Source organism: Clarias gariepinus, chromosome 5 (genome assembly GCF_024256425.1).
Source record: "Clarias gariepinus isolate MV-2021 ecotype Netherlands chromosome 5, CGAR_prim_01v2, whole genome shotgun sequence".
Taxonomy (NCBI): domain Eukaryota; kingdom Metazoa; phylum Chordata; class Actinopteri; order Siluriformes; family Clariidae; genus Clarias; species Clarias gariepinus.
This window is the reverse complement of record NC_071104.1, coordinates 9,137,631-9,159,404: the sequence shown is the minus strand read 5'-3', so window position 1 is coordinate 9,159,404 and position 21,774 is coordinate 9,137,631. Positions and strand designations below refer to the sequence as shown.

The 21,774-nt window shown below is 41.4% G+C and overlaps 1 protein-coding gene across 1 annotated transcript in view; it reads right to left on the bottom strand.

The window, feature by feature from the left end:
- Positions 1-3,951: 3,951 nt before the first annotated feature.
- Positions 3,952-21,774, bottom strand: part of rab3gap1 (RAB3 GTPase activating protein subunit 1) — a 74,072-nt gene continuing 56,249 nt past the window's right edge. The window contains exons 19-24 of the mRNA XM_053496336.1: positions 16,103-16,330; positions 14,837-14,933; positions 14,606-14,709; positions 14,397-14,512; positions 11,728-11,830; positions 3,952-5,274 (exon numbers count right to left, since the gene is read on the bottom strand). Coding sequence (XP_053352311.1) covers positions 5,032-5,274; positions 11,728-11,830; positions 14,397-14,512; positions 14,606-14,709; positions 14,837-14,933; positions 16,103-16,330 — 891 coding nt within the window. The 3' untranslated portion in view covers positions 3,952-5,031. The remainder of the gene's footprint in view (positions 5,275-11,727; positions 11,831-14,396; positions 14,513-14,605; positions 14,710-14,836; positions 14,934-16,102; positions 16,331-21,774) is intronic.

The window sequence follows — 21,774 nt, the reverse complement described above, 5'->3', positions numbered from 1 at the left end:
CCCACGCAGTCCTATCTGGCTCCATTCAGGAATCATTTAATCCTGACACTAATCTGTGCGTTTGCCTTTCACAGAGAGCATTAGGCAGGAGCCGAGCCATTTAAGAGTCAAAACCAGCAGCAAGGGCCTTGTGTGGATCTGCCATCACCAAATTAGGTCTAAAATTACCCAATTTGTTGCTGTGCAGAAATCACCATCCCATGAACAAAACAAATAAATAAATAAAATAAAAGTTTCTTTTCCTGATGCTTTCTTCCCCCCACACAGGTCAAAAGCTCTGCTGCCTAAAGAAGAGGCACTCTTCCAAGTTAGGACGTCCACAAGTTTGCTTAAAAACGAGCGCTTGCTGAAAGCTTGGCAGTTTCAGGACCTTGTGCAATCATATTTCACGTGGGAGTTACGCCTTTCAAGCACATTTAGCTCGAAAGAACTTCAGCGAAAGTTAGCCCTTGTGTTCGTGGAGGTCAAGACTGACCCAATGCTTGCCTCATTTGAGTCGGTCAGGTAAATAAAAAAAATAAGAAGAAAATCAGGCTGGTGCCGTGATCATAATGAGCCAATATGTCACTTTGCACCTGAGGTGGATCCACACGCCTCCAATGTCAGGTCAGGGAAATGTCCGCAAGGGCTGTACTGTGTGCGATCAAAGACTAAAAATAGATCTCTATTCGTGGAATTAGAGTTATTTTCGTACAGCGTGCCTGACAAATCTAGACAGGGGGAGAAAGCAGGGCTTCTGGAATGGCAAACAAATTTAACATACTGTACATTACTGTACCAGTCAAAAGTTTGTACACGCCTTCTAATTTAACGCTTTTTGATTTGTGATAATATGTTTCATCCTTTATTCTAGAACAATACTGGAGATTTATTTCAAACTATGAAATAACACACATCGAATTAAATAATTAGGTAAAGCACTTACAGCATTTGCAAAACCCATCAAGCTCCATGATGAAACTCAAGTCTCTCATGAAGACCTTTCCTAGGGAGACAAGACCAAAACTTACCTCTGCTGCAGAGTTGCAAGTTTTATTTTCGTATAAACTTGCCACAAATGCCCAAGTGAGGATTGAACTCACAGGACCAGGGCTCCAGGGCTCTGGGGCTCTAACCACGGAGCTTTGGAGCCTTCAAATAGACGAGAAGTTCATTTAGAGTCACCAGCCTCAGAAATCACCAATTTAACAAACAACACCCTTATGAAGGATTTACAGAGCTTAAGTAGCAGATCCATCTCAATATCAACTGCTCAAAGGAGATTATTGCAGATTTTGGATGTTTATTTTGGGGAAATAATACAAATCAGGAAATTCCACGCTATTGGAAGATCTGTCTAGTATTTGACTTGTATTGTAAAAAAAAATGTAAACGTTAAATAAATGCAGAAAAAAACACACTACATTTTACTTATGAGGATTATTAATTTATTTAATTTATGTATTTTTATTTTAATCATTATTACATGTAATAATAATAATTACTTGTATAATAATAATTACTATTACTTGTCTTATATGCATTTTAAAATATTCTTTATATCTCTTTTTTACATATATCTATATATCTATATATATATATATATACATACAGTATATGACATAATGTACTGAACAGTATGCAATAACATTTAACTGTCTTTGTATTATTGTCTCAATAAAGTGTCTGTCTGTCTGTCTGTCTGTCTGTCTATCTATCTATCTGTCTATCTATCTATCCATCTATCTATCTATCTATGAGCAGGCTTTTTTTCCTATTATTATTCCATCCACTTTAACCTAAATCCCAAGACTGAAAGTAGTCAAAGTGTGTGTCCATCGAACGTGCCATCTCTGGCCTAATATCCACCTGTAACTCTGACCACAGTTGGAAAGATTTGTCCGAGTTAAAGCCGCGAGGCTGACAGTTACCGCAGTGCTCAATCACCGCGGAGCGACAAGCGCTAGCAAGCGTGTAATCTGCCGTTATCCGGCCCGCATCTGTCTTCCTCCCTGAACTTATTTCAGCACAACTGAGTCAGATGTGATTTATGACAAGCCTATCTGGCTTTCAGGGTGGGTTGGTAGAGGATGGGTGGGTGTGGGGGGGGGGGAGGGTGTACGAGCGCTCATGTTGGTGGAGAAGATTAGGGGGGGAGAAAAGCAGAGCAGTCTGAAGAGCCATCCCTTTCGAAAGTGGAGCAAAACTCTGGCGCTTATTTGCAAACCCATATATATCACAAAGTTATCGAAGCAACTTGTTTGGCTTGGAAGCAGCACTAAAGAGGAGAAGAAGGCTTTCAAACTAGAACAAAGAAAGCAAAAAAAAAAAAAAAAAAGGAAAAAAGTTCTTGTTATTTTATATCGCTGCATTCTTGATTCCTCAATATTGCGCTCCACATTGCTGGAGTGTTTGATTTTGGACAGCAGTCGACACTCGAAAAAGGGAATTGAAAATAACAAGGCCTCTTGTGAAAAATCTGTCCATCGTCTCCGAGCCATCGGTGGGCGTGTGTATGCAATGCCACCCACACCGTTCCGTTCTCTGTTAGCAACTTCGCACGAGTGCGTGTGCCAGTATAAAATCGGAAGGAGACATTGGAAAAAAAAAAAAAAAAAAAAAGTCAAAAGGTTGGAAACCGAGGAGGGGTGGAGAGAGAAGTGCTGAGCGCTGCCATGGCAACAGGAGCTGGTGAGTGATAAGCGGCACTCGGAGTGTTAAAGCGTTTCGCAGCCATATCTCTGTTTAGGGAAACGCTACGGGACCAGCCAGCAGCCACCGATTCAAGCTGTGAACCCGCTCTCCCACGGCACTGATCTCATTGTGCCAAGCCAGTGATATCTCAAGCTGTCTCGCGTTCACAATTGTGGCAGAAGAAAATGAGGAGGCAGAGGAGAGAGGGAAAGAGAGAGGGAGAGGGAGAATAATCTCTCAAAGAAGTGCTGAAAAAGAAAGTTTCTGGGGTGTCCGAATCAGGTGCTGAGTGTCTTTTTGTCATAATGCATGAGCAGAGGAGGGTGAGGGAAGTGTCAAAGGTGTCATTATTCTTGACATTTGGAGAATTATTTATTATTTTATATCAGCTTTGGGAGCAAAAAGCAGTCAAACCCAGCAACTGTTCAATGAGGTGACAGTTTTGTCAGTCTGTACTACCAGTGTGACACGTCTTAAGTAATTTCTTATACATTACTTCCTGCCTTACAGTCTATCTATCTATCTACTGTATCTATCTATCTATATCCAACTATCTATTCAAATTAAAATTTTATTTGTCACATACACAGTAGAATATACAGTGAAATGCTTATACGACCATCCGTGACCTTAAAAATAAAAGATCATCAATAGGAAATAAATATGAAAAAAAAAAAAATACAACAGAAAATAAATTTAGCTAGGATTATAAGAAAAATATAAGAAATCTAAGCTGTACAAATATGGAAAAGAAAAGATTCTGTACAATATAGAACTATATGGAAAAATATAGTAACATTTTAGTGTAAATAAAAACAATCTATTTATCTATCTACTGTATCTATCTATCTGTTTATCTGTCTATCCATCTATTAATGTTCCTGTGCATCTCTCTATCTGCCTGTCTGTCTGTCTGTCTATTTGCTTATCTATCCGTCTATCTGTCGACATATCTGTCCATTGGCCTATATATCTTCCTGTCCATCCATCCATCCATCCATCCATCCATCTATCTATCCATCTATCTGTGCACCTTGTTCTCTGTCTGTGTTCATATCTGTCTGTTTCCCTGCCTGTCTATCTGTCTAATTATTTATTTGTCTGTCTAGTGTCTATTTGTTTCCCTGTCTCTCTTGATATCTAACCTGTCTGTCTGGTACACATGTAAGAAAAATGCACACAGAAAAACTCATCATTAAAAACATGCTTTAAAACCATAGTTGACATCCAGACCATGCATTAATTGCTCTAAATGAGTCGAGGCCACACACAAGGTGATTTTGGGACATTATACAATATTTTATTTCATTCTGGAGAACAGCAATAAACTAAGGATGATTTACATGAAAGACTGACAGCTAGGCTTTACACGAACACGCTCTGGCCAGTTTCACTCTCTCTCTAAACAGACTTTGCGCAGGATAAGTTGATAAAATGTTGTGCAGTTTGACAATCAATACCAGTTACAACTTCCTGAAATTCGTAAAGCTACAAAACCAGATGGAATCTACTGTATAATTGCACTTTAAACCTGGTTTATTTTATCATCTACTTTTTCTAAAAGATAACTGATACTATGACTGTACTGGGTCACGAGATACACACACACACACACACACTGTAGCATGTTCTTGGTCCTGTAAAACAGCACAGAGAGAGAGAGAGAGAGAGAGAGAGAGAGACACGAACACCTAGAATCATTTTGGAAAAATAGTGATCATATATCTGCTCAATGTTTATGTGTTACAAGGCGACGGTTAGCAAAAATCTAACATTGTGTGTTATTCTTCTAGTTACTCCATAATATCCATGTTATTTCTGGGAACACTGATTTACATAAATGTACATTTCTTTTTCTGAGTACACACAATCCTCATGTTTAATCCCAGGTATAATGCTAAACTTTTCTTATTTCAGTTTGCACAAGGCATGCCCATGTAGATTTAAATTTTTTAACTAATAAAAAAAAAAAAAAGAGAAATATTTACCCCACATTACCACCTGAATATCTTTTCCATAAACATAATTTAAGTAAGTGCGTCCTGTGAATATGTGGGGGAAACTTGACAGGCTACTATTACCGAGGTGTTTGGCGACCCAACTGGACAGCTTCATAAGTGATTGAACAGAACAGAATTCGAGGGCGAAGTTACCCAAAGGACCTGATCTAGAAACAAGACGCCCCAAAAATAAAACATCCGAATCGGTTTTAACCCCATGATAACTTTGTTTCTTTATTAGTTCTTAGAGGAGGCCCTGTCCGGGAACTTCAGCCAGCGAGACCTCAAGATTCCCACGTGTTAAATCAGATCCACCGCGTCCTTAACCATTCACCTCCGGTTCCTCGAGCGGTTCTCCTCAGAAGAACGAGGTGTCGGATGAGAACGCTCCGGCTAGCCGGAAGTCTTCCCTCATGAGGACGCAGAAGAGGCGCTGGGGCAGGGATTTGGAATACGGCGCCGGCCGCGGAACACACGTACGCAGCAGGATCTCCCGTCCGGCTGGGGGTGGGAAATATGGAACTCCGCCTCCTGCCGGTTTGCGGTCGTCGGGCCCGCCCACTCGGCCTGCTTCTTCGTCTAACGGTGCCAGCAGGGCAGCCTGCGAGGATGGAGAGAGATGATTCTCGTTACACAACGGCACTGCGGAGCTCGAGTGTTAGGTTTTTGTTGCGATTGATTTTAATGAAAGACGACTTCACTGAACCCGACATCATGTTTCCAGGATAAACTTTAATTAGTTGAACGTGCTTGAAGTCGTACATGAGTGTCAAAGTGACATCATTTGCACAAAATAAATAAATAAATAAAAATCTGAATCTCACACGCCCTGAGAGTTTTTTTTTTTTTTTTTTTAGAGCTGGGGAAAAAAAAAACTAGCAAATAGTTTGTTTCTTTCTTTCTCCTTTTTTTTTTTATTTCGTGAAGGAACAAATCTCACTAATTAGCAGGCTGATTGCAAATTAGCAAGTGTCGTATCACATCCAGAAGATGTCACAAGATAATGAAGGAGAGGAGGGGAGTGGAGGGGGGGGTTGCTGGTAAGAAAGGAAGCGCCGGCGTCTAAGGGCTGCTGAGAGAAAGGTGGCCATCCATTCTGGTGAAAAGGCCAAGCAGGACGGAGACAGAAATACCAGGAGTCAAACGACAAACTGCACTTTCGTCCTAATAGCGGAGAGGTTGGGAAGAAGAAGAAAAGGAAAAAAAAGGGGGGGGGTATAAAGGTAGAAGCAAATGAGCCCTTTGACGACACTGACCTCCACGTCCAAGAGAAAACCCTTGTTATTAGACGGCACCGGTGAGGAGATGAATACCCGGGTGGCAAAGAAATAACTGATTAGTGCGAGACAGAGCTTATAAAAGGTTGAGAAATGAAAGGAAACAGTTCAAAAGCCAACTGTGAACACGCAACACTTTGCTCTGACTCACTGAAGCAACGATTACTGACATCCTACACCTCTGCAGCTTGTTCATTAGAGGACTGATAACTTATTACCCGGATAAACTTCAATACATCAGTGTCATTCTTTTTTTTTTTGCTTCTCAGTTGGCAAGGAGAGAGAAAGTTAGTGAGCCGAAACAAGACAAAACCAACCAGGAAGAAAGAGGAAGAGGAAGAGGAAGAGGAAGAGGGAGATGAGACAGGATGTTGCTTGTGGTTACCTCATCATTGGAATCAGCCAGCTTGGCAAGGGTGAGAGGCAAGCCGTGTTAGGAGAGAGAGAGAGAGAGAGAGAGAGAGAGAGAGACGGGGAAATAAATAAAGAAAACAAACAAATAAGCAAAGAAAATCATATGCAGGAAAATGATAAATAACTAAATAAAACATCACGCCAACTTTTTTTTCTCCGAATTACGCAAGTCTAAAGATTTCATACCAGACTGTGTTAATTAAAACACACGACGGTAGCGTGTAGTTAAAGTATATTTCAGAAATGTTCACACATGCCATGCTCTCTTTAGTGCCAGCTAAAGCAAGCGGCGTATCCAACTCCTGCATACAAGTTCGATGCAGATGCATGCACACACGCCCACACACACACACACACGCCCGAGAGCATGCAGCTCCGTGTCAGCCCGTCGGCTCGTCCCCGCAGCGCACTGGTCAAATTTTAATGACGGCGTTTAACGCGTGCGACGTTTCTCCACCTCTTCTCTTTTGTTCCCCTCTTCTTTTTTCCTCGCACTCCTCCCTTTTTTCCCCCCATTTCTTTTTCTTTTTTTTTTCTCTTCCTCCCATGTTTATCTCGCTTTCTTTTCCAAGAAAGCTCACCTCATTTAAATCCCCTGATTTCACATGATTTACATGAGGATGCTTGGGATAATTATTGCCTTTCTATTTCCAGCTTGGCAACACACAGGGTATAATTTAACACTCACACATACATCTTCCAGATGGAAAAAAAAAGAGAAAGAGAGTGAAAGAAAAAAAAAGACTGATTGAGAAAGAGAAAGAGTTGGGGCAAACAAACTTGAATTCTTACTTAAAAGAAAAAAAAGAAAAGAAAATAATAATAATAATCAGCAGTGTCTTTATTGGCGTTTCTCAAACACACTTGTGCAAAATAATACACTTGACATTTTACCGCTGCTGGAATATTCTTAGCCTATTTACCGAGGAGATGAATAACTTAAGCTCGAAGAACAAACACTCCGAGTGAAACACTCCGGTTTCGAACCCAGACGAGACGTGTCACGCCGGCGTCAGATAGCCGCGCTTTCATCTTCCACATCCGTACCGCTTCGAGAGCAAACTTTATTTCAACTTAGTTTAACTACGAGCCCCAATTCGCCACGCTTTAAATTCTTTTGCTTTTTACAGCACCGCAGAACCTTCCATAAACTCCACTAATCTAATAAACGATTACCGGTTAATTCAAACTGCTCGAGGCGTATTAGTGCCACAGAGCGCTTATTAATGATGCTCCTGCAGCATTGCGGCATCGCACGACGCGCTCCTATGTTTTGTGTTGTTGTTGTTGTTGTTGTTGTATCTCTCGGGCTTGTTTTCTATTAAAGTTTCACAATTCGGTGTTGAGGTAACGTAATTATTTAAACGCCTGGGTGAGCCATAAATTTGGTCAGTGGATTGGATCGGCACAAAAAAAAAAAAAACCTTAAAAAGTTTACTGTTGAATGTAGCGCACACTGAATGGTCGTGTGTTTAAGAGGTGAAAAGTCGTTACATCATAAAACTTACATTACATCAAGCAAACGTTAATCCGTTCGGCTCATTTTAACCCGATGTAAACCTTCCTCATTTGCGCTTGCGGTTGGGGAGTTTTGTATAATTGATAAGGGATGCCAGGTCTCTGACGAAGACAAAACCGAAACCTATTAACACTCCTGAGGCTTCTGTGTCTCATAACCTCTCTAAAAAACCAACCCTTTCTCTGAGCAGAGGGAAACTAAGTGGTTAAGGCTCAAGGGCCCGACACCTAGTCGCCAGTGTCGGGCCCTTGAGCCAGGCCCTAAAGGGATTAAATCTGTCACTCTGCGTAAGGGTCGTCTTTTGTAAACAAAAGTAATCGAGACACAACCACCAGGAAGTACTGGAGATCTGGACCAAGCCACAGTATAAAGATTTTCTTCCTAAGATTATTCTATATCTTGTTTTATTTCGGACAGAGATCCCAGAGACCCAGAAGAGACCCGAACATGTGATTATGATGATGTAATGTGAAACCCTGCACCAGAGCTCAGCGACAAACCCAGGCCTATTTATATTTTACCGGAGTATCACTTAAAATTTTATACAAGCTCATATTATATAGTTTATATAATATATAATGCATGCCATAATAATCTTGAAATGGCAGTTTGTTGTAAAATAATGGTAAAAACCTTACCCGAGGGGCGTTCTAGTCAAACCAGGTCTTTCGTCGGGAGATGTTACCAGAATGAAGCCGTAAAAACCAATTGACATTTACAGAAGACTTCGAATACAGTACGGTAATGAGACTCTTAAATAGAACAGTGCAGACGTTTTGAAAAAGGCTGTACGATAGCATCCGAGGCGGCTCAGAGCCCACTGGAGTCGTTGACTGTAAACACTGAGCGAGTGGAACGCCTGATCTTTAAAAATCCACAGATATCTTGTCACTAAATTGTGGAAGAGACGCATTCGTTCAGTGAGCGTACCTGTACTCGCTCCAAGACATTTATACATGTTCGGCTGTTTAAAGGATTCCTGGGAGGCCAGCGTTTCAGATTTCCGATCACGGCTCCGGTGTACTGAGAAGACTTTTTACCGTTGATGGTGTCGAAGCACTAGTGACACACTGGGATAAGTGCATTAATGTAGCAGGGGATTAAATAGAGAAATAAAGGGAGTTTAACAATCAAAAGTCCCTGTTTGACTTGAACGCCCTTTCTGATCTATGAATATATATATATTTTCCTGTTGCCTGGCTACCAACCTAAACACTCATGTCTGTGTTTTATAACTGTATTAATTCATTTTAATTGAAAGATCCCCCAGACTGTAGTGTTGTAACAAGGACTGTCTGTCTGTTCGTCTCCCACAATAAAATCACTTTAATTAAGAAAAAAATCGCGATGACTGGCAGAGGCTATGAATAAATTAGTGAAGCTTAAACAAATAAATAATACGAACTCAAAGCAAAACTAAAAAGGTTTTAATTTAACTTTATCTGATTTCTTAAACATAAGTTTAACAAACAAAATGATCACGGTTCCTGTTTTTTATATATATATATATATATATATATATATATATATATATATATATATATATTTTATATTTATTTATTTATTTATTTTTATTTTACATAATAATCCAATTTAAACACATTTCTCATAACTGGTTTTAGTTGTAGCCTGTCTGATTGATTTATGAGATATTTACTTTAATTTTAAATGAACCTGACTTTATAGCAAAAAGTAAAAGAATAGCAAAGCCGTCTGTTTCTGTTACTCCAAGCTCAAGTGACAGCTATGTCCAATTTTATTCAGGGCTATATTGATTTTTATATATTTTTTTTATTTCACTCCGATTTTATTCATTTTATAAAATGCCCTGTTGAAAATGCCACTCATGTCGGATGTACAAAAGCAAATTCTGTCGACTCATTTCATTCAAGCGGAACCCATGTTCGCATTTTAATTAACAAGCTTTTAAAAATTAACAAGCTTTATTTATATTTCAGTGAACCACATCACATTACCACATGACCTGAGAGACAGTTTGTGTTTGTGTAGAGAACAGGAGAAGTTCCAGGAGCACTGGACTTTTAATCACGGCCTGAAAAGCAGCCAAGATCTGTAAATCATGCCTCGTCCATCAGACAACAATTACAGAAGGGATTTATTTATTTATGGCCACGCTGGCCGGTGTCACCCAGATGAGGACGAGTTCCTGTTTGAGTTTGGTTGCTCTCATTCCTCATTTTATGGAATAAAAAACAAAGTGATAAAACTTAGAAATACCAAGCCTATCTTAAAAATGTACACTACACCTTTATCCAGAATTTTTTATTTCTATAAAGCTGCTTTACTACAATGTCTTTGATTAAAAACGCTTTACAAATAAACTAAAATCGAATCAAAGGGCACAAACGTATGACGCATCATGTGCTCAGGGAACAATACGTTTAATCAAAAAAAAGTTTATACATTACATATTGATCTTTTTCGAATAAATTAGTGGTAGAGGTAGAGAAGTTTGGACATACGGTAATACGTTGATTATAAAAAAGTAACCGTAACCATTAGAGGCATCTAATGATCTGAGCTAGACGGCAAAGAATTTAGTAAAAATAGAAATAATATTTTTTTTTAATGCTGTCGCAATTAGAGGAAAAAAAAAATCAGACTGAATTATATATATATATTTTTTTAATCAGACTGAATTTCTTGTCACTTTTAAATAATATATTCTCCTATATATAAAAATATGTTTTTTGATTTCACTAAACTGACTTTTTTTTCCCCCTCTCCACATAAATATCCCAAATTTAATCCCAAGTTTGGGTCAGAGCTCAGGATCATCTCCTGACACAACTAAGAATGAATGATCTTGCTCAAAGCCCATAACAGAAGAGCAAATTTCACTTCGTAATCTTAATCTATAGTCATCAGAAAGCCCTGCTTTTGGTTTATCTGAGAACATCTGAGTTCTGCTATCATTAGGTTACGAGCTGTGAATTTAATTTTTAGACAGACAGAGGTGTGCGGTCAAGGGTTCGAGAGGACCCGATGGCCAAAGTGTTACAACGGCGTGCTTGGAAGAAAATACAAAACCAATTATCGCTGGTTTTGATCATCAGATTTTGAGGTCTGATGTCAAAATCAATTGGACGCTTTTACTCTTGAACGTTCGGCCATCAAGTCATTTTTATTTTCTACTACTACTTTTTTCTTTATAAAAAAAAGATAAAAATTCCTTTTAAACAAGTAGCTTGACCAACATGTTCAATTACCTCTGTGTCACATTAAAGCACTCTAAATGAAACCCAGATATCTGCTTCATTTAATTAATTTAGTTAATTATCATGAATGGCTAAAAACAGCTCGCGTATGCCGGTGAGAGTACGCTTTTTTTTCTTTTTTTCTTAACAGTCTATTATTACAAAATAATCCACATGCTACGAATGATGGTTCTTTACAATTACCTTCCATTCCGTTTGATTTAACGCTGTTATCTTTGTGTCAGGCGCCCACATGAAATGTCGAAGGGCCATCAATTATACTTTAGATCGTAATGTTTCACTAATGAATGCAGATGTAATGCAAAGAGAATCGTAAGTGATGAGCTTTTTCTTTAGACACGTCTTCAAACCATCCATACTGTATAAAACCTTGTGCGACACATGCAACATGACACAACGTGTGAGCTCTAAAGGAAAACAGGCACTGGATTAGAACAAGGTGCAGTGATTTCCCCTGGTTGGTCATGCTTATAAGCCACGCCCCCTACAGGCTGCCGATCGACAGGCGGATATATTTTTTTTCCCGACCTGCTGTGGCCCATGCGACACAAGGACTTAGGAAAGGGTCTCTGGTGGCAGTGTGTGTAAGCGGAGGGAGTGTTTACCCGCTGAGCGCTGACAAACAGTTTGTGGATGATGCTGCCTGCCGGACCCCGCCCCGCGCCAATCACGGCCACCTCCGGCTCTTCTAGCAGAGAGCTCACGAACCTGAGAGGGAGGAAAAGCGACGTATTATACATGACGTATTTGCACCGTCTATTCAATTTCAAAAATATATATAATAATAATATAAATAATCTAAAAAAATAAACAGCGTGTCGTCTGTAGGTTTATTGTTTTTTTTTTATTTTTAATTTTTATTTTTTTTATTTTTTTATCGTACAGCCAACCCTGTTTAAAAGCTGTGCACAGTACCCATTTCCCTTTCTTCAAGCGCTCAGTCATATTCTTTATTATTCTCACTCTCATTGCAGCTTCGTTTGCTGAGGTTGCCTGGGTTTGTTTATCCACTCTCCCTGCCTCTCATATACATCATCCACCATAACTCGCTCTCTCATACGCTCATCCCCTCCTCCTCCTCATCTTCCTCCTCTAAAGGAGCCGTGAGCTTCTCCTTAATGAGGCCGGCGAGCTTCTCCTCTTCTACCCCATGCTAACCTTCAACCGACCCCTGGGAACTAACGAGGCCCGCGAGCCTTTTGTGTGACATGACCCGGGCTGAACCCGTCAAAGCCGCGTGCCGCTCTCCGACGGCCTCCGCGGCTCCAGCAGGTCGCTGGACGTGACGCTTCCTTACATACACGTCTAAGCGGAATCTATTTCGGGGCTAGAACAAACACGCACGGCGCTGACACATGCTAAGACGCGGATCCGGTCATCTATAACGATATCCTCCTAGCAGTTGGTCATCCCTTTAATACAGGGTGATCTATTAAATGGATTTAGCTTTACTTCAGGGATCTATTAAGGAAGTTTTCTCTAATAGCTCTAGTGTACTCAGTAGGGGCTCTTGAAACAAAATTGCCCTTCTTTTTTTTTTTTTTTTTTTTGAAGAGAGTTATTGTTGTTTCAGGACTCCTGAGTAAACTGTTGATTATCAGCTCAGTTTTTTATTTTGACTCTGAAAAATAGAGGCCATACAATCTTACACAACAACTAGGCTTCCACACAGCAGTTGCTAATAACCACACGCAACAAGACCTCTTTTTAAGAGCTCGCACTTGACTTGAACTAATGACTTCTATAAGTTTTATGTAGTTCAACTAAGTAGTAAGGTTTTTGAGTTATGCCACGATCGAAGGATCAGTAACTTTCAGCTTGTTTTGTGTTGTTTAAAACATATACTATATTGTCCAAAGTATTCACTCGTCTGCCTTTACATGCATATGAACTTGAGTGACATCTTAGTCTTAATCCATATGGCATCTGCCCTCTTTGCAGCGATACCAGGATCAACTCTTCTGTAAAGCCTTTCCACAAGGTTGGGGAGTGTGTTTATGGGAATTTTTTATAAATGTTGGACGGGGAGTCCATATTTGAGGTTGTTTTTCAGGAGTTGGGCTCGGCTCCTTAGCTACAGTAAAATACACTCTCAACACTTCAGCATACCAAGACATTTTGGATAATTTCATGCTCCCAACTTTGTGGGAACATTTCCATTCCTCCCCGTCACTTCCACATAAGGGGGCTACTACTACCACTCAGTCGGGAAAGCCGAAGACTATCACGCGCTTCGTCCGAAATTTTGTGACGATAGCCGATCCCATCTATTCTAACTGCTTGCTCAGGCACCATTGGGGGCGGCGTAACACACTCTGAGGACAGCGCTATCCACTCCTTCCACTCGCGTGAGCTCACAGACGCCCCTGATTGGCTGTAGAGCCGTGATTAATGTGGGAGCACCAAGTACCTGTCATCCCTCCCCTCTAAAAGAGCTCGACCAATCAGCTCTCTCTCTAGACCTTCGGCTGTGAGAGGTTACAGCATCACCCGGGAATCGAACTCGCGATATCCGAATAATAGGGCGGGCACTTTGCTCCACTCAGAGGCCAGCTAAAAGATGTTTAAGAATATTGGCTGTAAATTTTCAGAAAGTCTTTTGTTTAGCTTGTATTTTACAAATACCTGCTTAGGTGCAAATGTTTAGAATGTGTTAAATATGTATGTAAAGCATGTCCAGTGGATGGTGTTTGCTAATGTATCAGGTGTAAATGTTTGAGATGCACTACATGGTTTAAAGCCCATCAACAGATATTTGTCCAGCCTAATGCGCATCAACAAATACACAAACAAATATATACACACTTTCACAATTCTTATCTATGGCTTTGAATTATGGCAGCAGTGTGTACTATGATCTTTGCTCTAAAAATGTCAGTTGTATCACCATCATTGATGCTGACATGTCGCCTACAGAAAAGAGGAGGAGGATATTTTTCATGTTGAAATGTGCATAAACACTTTTCTTTAGTCTGACCCTTTTGAAATGTGTATCTTGGTGTACAAATGCGAACTCTATCATTAACAATCCCGTCTGGTGCTCCATCTCTACCGAAAACGGTGATAGAAAGCAAGTCTGTTCGAGTGCTCCGTTGTAGCTTGGACATAAATTTAGCCCTACAATTTTGACAGGGACTAAATGAATAGAATATACAGTAGACGTGTGTCAAACGGACCGTAAGTGGATATGCTATCTAAGAATGAACCGACACTTTAAAAAAACTTTTTGCGTCAAGTTAACGTATAAAACAAACGCATGAAGCAGGACATGTACAGCTCGAGATCCTCGGTGTCCTCTCCTCTGTCTCCTTTCCCGAGGCCGAACTTGGCTCTGAGAGAGCGAGCTCGGGCGACGGTAGCCTCCAGCATCGTGATCTGGTTAATAGTGTCCTGGGAATGAAGCCAAAGCACAGAAATATTAGCCATTATATTCAAAGTCTGTATAATTTAAAAGAGCTTATACGGCTGACGTTTAGACCTCACCTCAAGTTTCTTAAGATCAGGATTGGGGTGGCGCAGAAGCTTACTGGCATGTGAGACGACCTGCGGAACGATCTTACGCACCGAGGCGATGTCCTCGACCGCCTCTGCGTGTGTGTGATGGTAAAAGAAACAAGAACTTTCAACAACAAAAAGCCTTTACATACATACCATGACAGTCACACGAACACTTCAGCCGGGCTTTAAAAAGTGAGTAACCTTGAGTGCACTTACCTTCCTCCTTCACTTTGAGTATAGCGGCATGGACGATGCAGGGCAGCAGGTGTCGTGTGAGGTCAGAGGGTTTCTGCACTGCCAGATAGTGCAGCACCTACACACACACACACACACACACACACACACACACACACACACACACATATATATTACATGTCTATAATTTGACATTAATCCATTCCTTACCCTTGAAGCAAATACTAGGTAGAGTTAATTGCTACAATACAACGCTTTTGTCTCAAGCGTCTCATGAAGGTTTTTTCCGTTTCAATCACTTATGTGCCTAAATTAAAAAGACAAAAAGAAGCAATGCATCTCAGTGACCTGCTAGAGGCTACTCTCTTTACTAGACCAAAGTAAAATGCGTCATTGGCTAGGACGAGTTACTGGAGCGGTGTTAAAAAAAAAAAAAAAAAAAAAAAGTAAAAGGAAGGCAAAATTAAATCCGTAAATGAATTCATACTAAACCCTTCGCTTCGTGTTTCCCCAAAAGAGCTTAACAGACTGCTGAAGGACACGCACCGGCGACGACCTTCACGCTGGCAGCGGTTCTCCTGAACTCCCCTTCAACTCGGCGCGTGGGAAAGGACACCTTGTCCGCGCTTTGCGTTCTGACCCATTTTACCGCTCTTGCAGGCGTGCAACCACTCGGGACTCGCTCAAGCCTGCATTTGATTGCTGCAGCGGCAACGGATTATTTATTTATTTATTTATTTACCCCCCTAAAAACATCACGCAGGTGGCATGCAGATGGGACCGGACTTCAAAGAGTCCTTGAGACTGGAGAAGCTTTTGCAGCGTACGTAAAAAGAGAAACTGCGTTAATTGTTGGCGCTTTCGCACAACGGAGTCCTTGAAGGAACCGGGGACACCGCGAGAATTTAGACTGTTTAAAATGAACGTTCTTAAACCCTGCTCAGCTGTACGCCTAAAGTGTCTTACTTTTAGTCAAAACACCATCTGTCGAATAAACGTCTTTTCAAATTACCTCGGCCCAGATATTTTATTCTGAAATCTTATCTTTTCCTGATGTTCGACGGTAATGCGGTGAGACGTTGACACGGTACAGTATACTGCAGGCTCTGAAATGCCTTGGTTGTCACTTGATCAGTCAGAAAATATCAATCTTTTACTGTCTGTTTAAAAAATGCTAAGACAACGTGTTTAATGCTTTTTTTTTTTCCCCATCTCCTTTTTTTATTTATAAATAAACACCAGCTCCTACCAGGTCAGGAGCAACAACAATGCAGTGAAGAAGCGTACCCTCTCGGCCTCTTTGGTGTCGTCGAACAGCCGCCTCTGCCTGCGTGCTGGCGTGGCCTTGGCGCTCTCCCATGCTTCCACCCACATGTTACCCGGGATCTTCATCCTGGCACTCAGTGATCCCTGAACCACCGTCGCGCCCGCCTCATCGTTCACCTCCTCCTCCACGTAGTCCCTTGGCGAGTACCAGCGCACAAAATCCTCGAGGGAACATCCAGGATTGGCCGCCTGAGGGAGTTTCACACACATACACACACAAACAGAAATTGAAAAATGTCTGTCCAAACACACTCATATCTTTGACTTTGTTTTTTTTTTTTTTTTTTTTTTGTGGATCGTTTAATGGGAAGAGAAATCTGCCTGGTACAAAAAGGCAACGCTGCATTATCCTTCCACACGATACTCTTCCGTTATTAATTTTGTTAAGAATCATTAAACATCGGATCCTCAGGCACAGTCTGTTGTTCACTGCTCAGTAAAGTCCATATGATTTGGAAATTGTTCTTTTTTAATCCTCCCAGTTTCCATTCTAATGCTCATCATAATAATATGTTACATCATCATATTGAAGTTACATGTTTAAGGTTTTTAAATTAGATTTAAAACACAATGCTGGACTGTAAATATGATCTAGAATATAAATACTTCCTACTTTTGAATCATTATGTATAATCGCTGCACCGCTCTGTAATAATAAATGAATAGTAAGGAAATAGTTAACGGCTTACATATTAACAAACAATGTTTTCTCTCTCACTACATTCTCCATACCATTTATCCATTTATACCATTTATTTGTACAAGGTACATCCTGGTAGTATCTATCACAATTTGCCTATCCTGGGGAAACCCACTAAGCACAGGGTGAATAACAACGCGATCATACCCAAAGCAGAATTCAAACCCCAACCCTGAAGGAACAAGACCAAGACTGACTACGGTTCAGAAGGCCCAGGTTCAAACCCCATGACCACTAAGTTGCCACTGTTGTGCCACTGAGCAAAGCCCTTAACCCTCAATCTGTCTTGTCCCAGCTAGACATCTAATTAGGTCTCCAAGTTAGCTAGTTATGTTTTTTGTTAGTTTCTATAAATTTCTGTTGTATGCATCACCTTGGTCCTGGAGGATCGTTGTTTTGATTCACTGTGTACTAACTGTATATGGTTAAAGTGACAATAAATGTGATTAAAAAATTTTACTTGAAGTCGCTCTGGATAAGCGGCGTCTGCCAAATGCCGTGATGTAAATGTAAAAGTAAAAGACGACCATACGAAATAACCTGCAGCATGAAACCTGGCTATTACACAGACTTAACTAAAAGTATTGCAACAGCCAGGTCTTTCAGGTTTTGCTATACACACACAAGACACTGGACTGCTGTACTGGCTAAGCCCAATGCTTGTATGATGGTTCCGTTTGATTTTCCATCATTTTCCAGCTTCATGATGATTCGCTTTTCTCCCAAACACAGATCTCTACGATCACAGGCCTTTATGTTGGTTTATCCTTTTTATGAATATAGGTGAAACCCAGGGCTCAAACCAAGAGCAGATATTCAGAGCTGTTACTGGTTTAAAACAGTCAAGCTACTCTGATTAGTTATAACATTACAATGCAAGACAGTATGTCCAGTATGGTGTAGGTTGCCCTTGTGCCACCTGGAATGCTCTGTGCCCTCGGGTTGTGGAACCAGGGCTGTGTTGTCTGGCACCAGGAAATTGGCAGCGGATCCTTTGGGTGCTTGTGGGTTGCAGGGTGAGACCTGAGTAAATGTCTGGCGCATCCCAAGGGTACTCGATCAGATTGGACCCTCTCTGTCCTCTGGACCTGTCTGACTCATCCTGGGCCTCCGCTTCTGGTTGGAGATCTTGTCACATGGATGTCGTGTCTCTTTGGGATGCAACTGGTGTCTGGGGACGGTTTCACTCTACCATGAAAACGGTTCTGGCCTCAACTTGGCTGCAGTCGCTCGATAGTACAGGACTGAAATTTCTTATGAGTCTACCTGATCCAGGAGATCAATCAACATCAACTGTTATGCTGAACTGCCTGCCATGTGCCGTGCTTTATGTTTCACCCAAATGAGGATGGGTTTCCTGTTGAGTCTGGTTTCTCTTAAGGTCCCAATTGCCATCTCGGAGAGTTTTTCCTTGCCACTGTCGCCCTCGGCTTGGTCATCAGGGACTATCTGACCATTTTGATTTATACACATTCCATACAAACTTAAATAATTCTTTTGATTGTGTAAAGCTGCTTTGCGACAATGACAATTGTTAAAAGTGATATACAAATTAAATTGAAATGGTGAAATGGTATCTGGGGAGTTTAGAGGCTGGGGTACTTTGCCTGCCGAGCCCCGTGTGCAGCGGGCTGTGGTGCAGTGGGTGTTCTGGTGCCTTTCCATTGTGGCCAGCATTGACTTTTTTAGAGATTTGTGCTGCACTGGCTTTTCCATGGGATTGCACCGGACAGCCTGTTTTTTTTTTTTTCTCCGTGGGCAAGGGTTAATGTTTTAATGGTAATAGATGTTAATGTTATGGCTGATCGGTGTAACAGGACACATCCAGGCAACAAGAAACACCTGTCAATCACATGGCTCTATGACTTTTTTGATCATTTGAAAAATGAGAGCGTTCAAACCAAAAGGTGCCATGTTCCAAGTTGTGGAAGTAAATTACAGGAAATGAAAGCTGATACTTTAAACCCAAATGTCTTCAGGGTACAGCAAAAAAGAACAAAAAACTGGGCCTGCTTTTTAATACTGTCAGAGGGCATGTATCTACTATGGAACCTAACTATGACTTTAAGCAGTCAAGAGGAATCTACCCAAAAACCAGCCCAACTAATGCAAATCACACCGTCAACAAATATGAAAATGGCAAAAAAAAAAAAAATCTATTAGAAGCTGTCCTAAAAATTTGATTGTTTGCTTACAATGGTTTTCAAGGAAGCATTTAAGAAAATGATGCAAAACACTAAGCTTTTGCATCCTGAAAACTTAAAGGTCCCATATTGTACTAATTCTGTATCAAGGTCATAAAGGGCTTAGAGCTCCAGCAAAATGTGTGTGTTAATGCTTCCGCTGAAATTGCCCTCAGGTAATGCATTTTTAATACCTGAAATGCAAATGAGCTGCTGTCGAGGCGAGGCAAGCCGAGCCCCGCCCCACCAGAAAACTTAAGTGCTGAGCAGAACTGTGCAACAAGTCGGGCGGGGGAGGGGTTTATGTTATATGAGGTCACATTAGGGGGAATTACGATTGGCTTGTTTAGACCTCGGCCGACATAAACGATAAGCCTAAAGGAAATTCTTACGTTTTTGGTTTGTTCACAAACTTTTCATGATGAGGGGGTCCTTTAAATTTACAGCTTTACTATCTGACTGATACTGGAGACTCCTTCGAAACGTGCCGAATAAACATCCTAGCCATTTACACCAGCTTACAATTACTTCAAAAAGTGGCAGCTAAACCTTTCCCGAAGTATCAGACTGAACTCGCAGTGATAAATACGTACTAGTGTGATTTAATGATCTAAGCATCTCCACATGAAATTACACCGCCACGGCATTCAGTGATGTCTACTGTGATTAGGATTAATTGTATTATAATTTGAAAGTGATTAAATCCGCTGTAGTCTACCTTCTGGATGATTTAATCCTATTTTACGATTAAAGTCTTTATTTAAAAAAGCGTAAATCACAAATGATGAAAAATCAATAATGCGCAACCTTACAGTGTCATAAATCCTATTAAAATCGCTTCGTCGTAAAAACAAACGGAGCTGGTGAACGCATCTCCCAACCGCGCTTATGAATTACAGACGGGATCAATGCTAGTATGCCTTAACAGTGAATGAACAGCTACAAAACTTGAATGTTGGGTTAAATAGAAATCAATGTTTAATTCATAAAAAGCACACGTCCCCTGATTCCACCCTTAAGCGAGTGCTTAACTAGTAACAAGGCATGATCCTGTAAAGCAGGCATGGAAATTCAGGGAAGAAGAAGAAGAAAAAAAATTAAGCCTTGTCCTCTATTATGCTTTTTTATTTCTTTATTGGCAAAGAGATATTCGAGCACGAATAATCCCAGCGGTGAGCAATGAGCGCGCAGGCTTGTCAGCCGCTGCCTTTGTAAATGAGCCGGCTGACAAATTCCAGCGGCGAACTTTCTCGGCATGACCTTTCCGCCTGTCTGCGGAAGTCCTGTGCACTTGCATGGTCGATAATTACTAGGAGACGGCGCAACAAGACATAATGATCCAAGTTTTACAGAAATGAGGCAGCTCGGAGACTTAAGGGAGCGAGGCGAGGGGGAGGAGGAGAAGGAGGAGGAGGAGGAGGAAGATTTCTACAAGCTGATCTGATCACGTTTCATCATCACAGGGTGTTTACCGAGACGTTTGTGATACGGCGAAGACCTCAATCAGACGTGAAGTTAGGCTTGCACCTGTTTGTACAAGAGTGCTTGCGTAAGCGTGGCGTCGTGGTGCTGCATTCTAAATTCAGGAAACCATGATGTTATGACAAGTCTACGGATATTGCGATATTTCACTTCACTAATTATTCAGTGCTAATTGGGCGGATCTTCGCGGCTCGACGTCAAAGCCGCTTCGAGGTGTCAGGAACGGCGTCCTTACGAGCTGGAACGGAGGCCAGGTCAGGTACAAATAGCGCGGCGATGCAAATTGATGTCTGTTGATCCAGCTCATATTGCAGGACCTCGAGTGATGATGGAAGCGGCGGCGGTATTGAACGCGCAGGGGGTGCTTGGAGGGTTCAAAGCGCTGTCGTATTTTTAAGTCACCCCATTCATCATATCTGTGAGTCCTCCCGTCTTCACACAGAGGGAGACGGCAATTAAAGCCAAAATGCCAAATTATGCTTGACTAAGCACAATTAAAGACAGTGCCGGCGCTAAATTTAGAGGCCAGCTTCAGCTAAGGGGGCCATTTAGTGCGATAGCCGAGCTCTCAGCAGTCATCCGCGGCAGCCTCGGAGAGTTCAGGGAAAGAAAGAAAGAAAAAAAAAAAAAAACACTGGTGCGAGAGAAATTAGAGCATTTTGTAGGACAGCGGTAAAAGCAGGCAGAACGCATCACCTTTCCTCATCAGCTTCGCCCCCTGCAGTTAAACACAAGCAGTTCACACAGGCGATACATAAACTAGATTCGGAAACAAGGGTGCTCTTGCTGTGCTTACGACACTCTCTTCTTTTCTCTCTTTCTTTAAAAAAAAACAAAAACCCTCGGTTCCTAATCTCTCGGGACGGTCTGGAGAAAAAGCGCCGTAGGATGATTCCTGCGTTATCCGACGCACGAGGATGTCGAGGGGCGGAATAAGGAGCTTATGAAGATGAATAGGTGTCCGTGAACGACAGATGAACAGCCTTTACACCTCTCGCGACGCCAACCTTAAATTTCGTTTTCGGCTTTGTAAAGGTGAAAGCTATGAATGGGTTGACAAATTCCGCCTCGAAGAGATTAAGACAGAGACACGAGGATGTGGGATATTTGATCTCCTGCGCGTGAGAATGCGGTGCTCAGCCTTTACAGTCATGTCACCGTTAAGTTAAAGATATGGAGCGATATCTCGCGGCGGCTGCGCACCTGCTGACATTTCGCTGACGTTGACGAATGTGTTAGGCGGGTCGGGACTGGAAATCGTCAAGGCC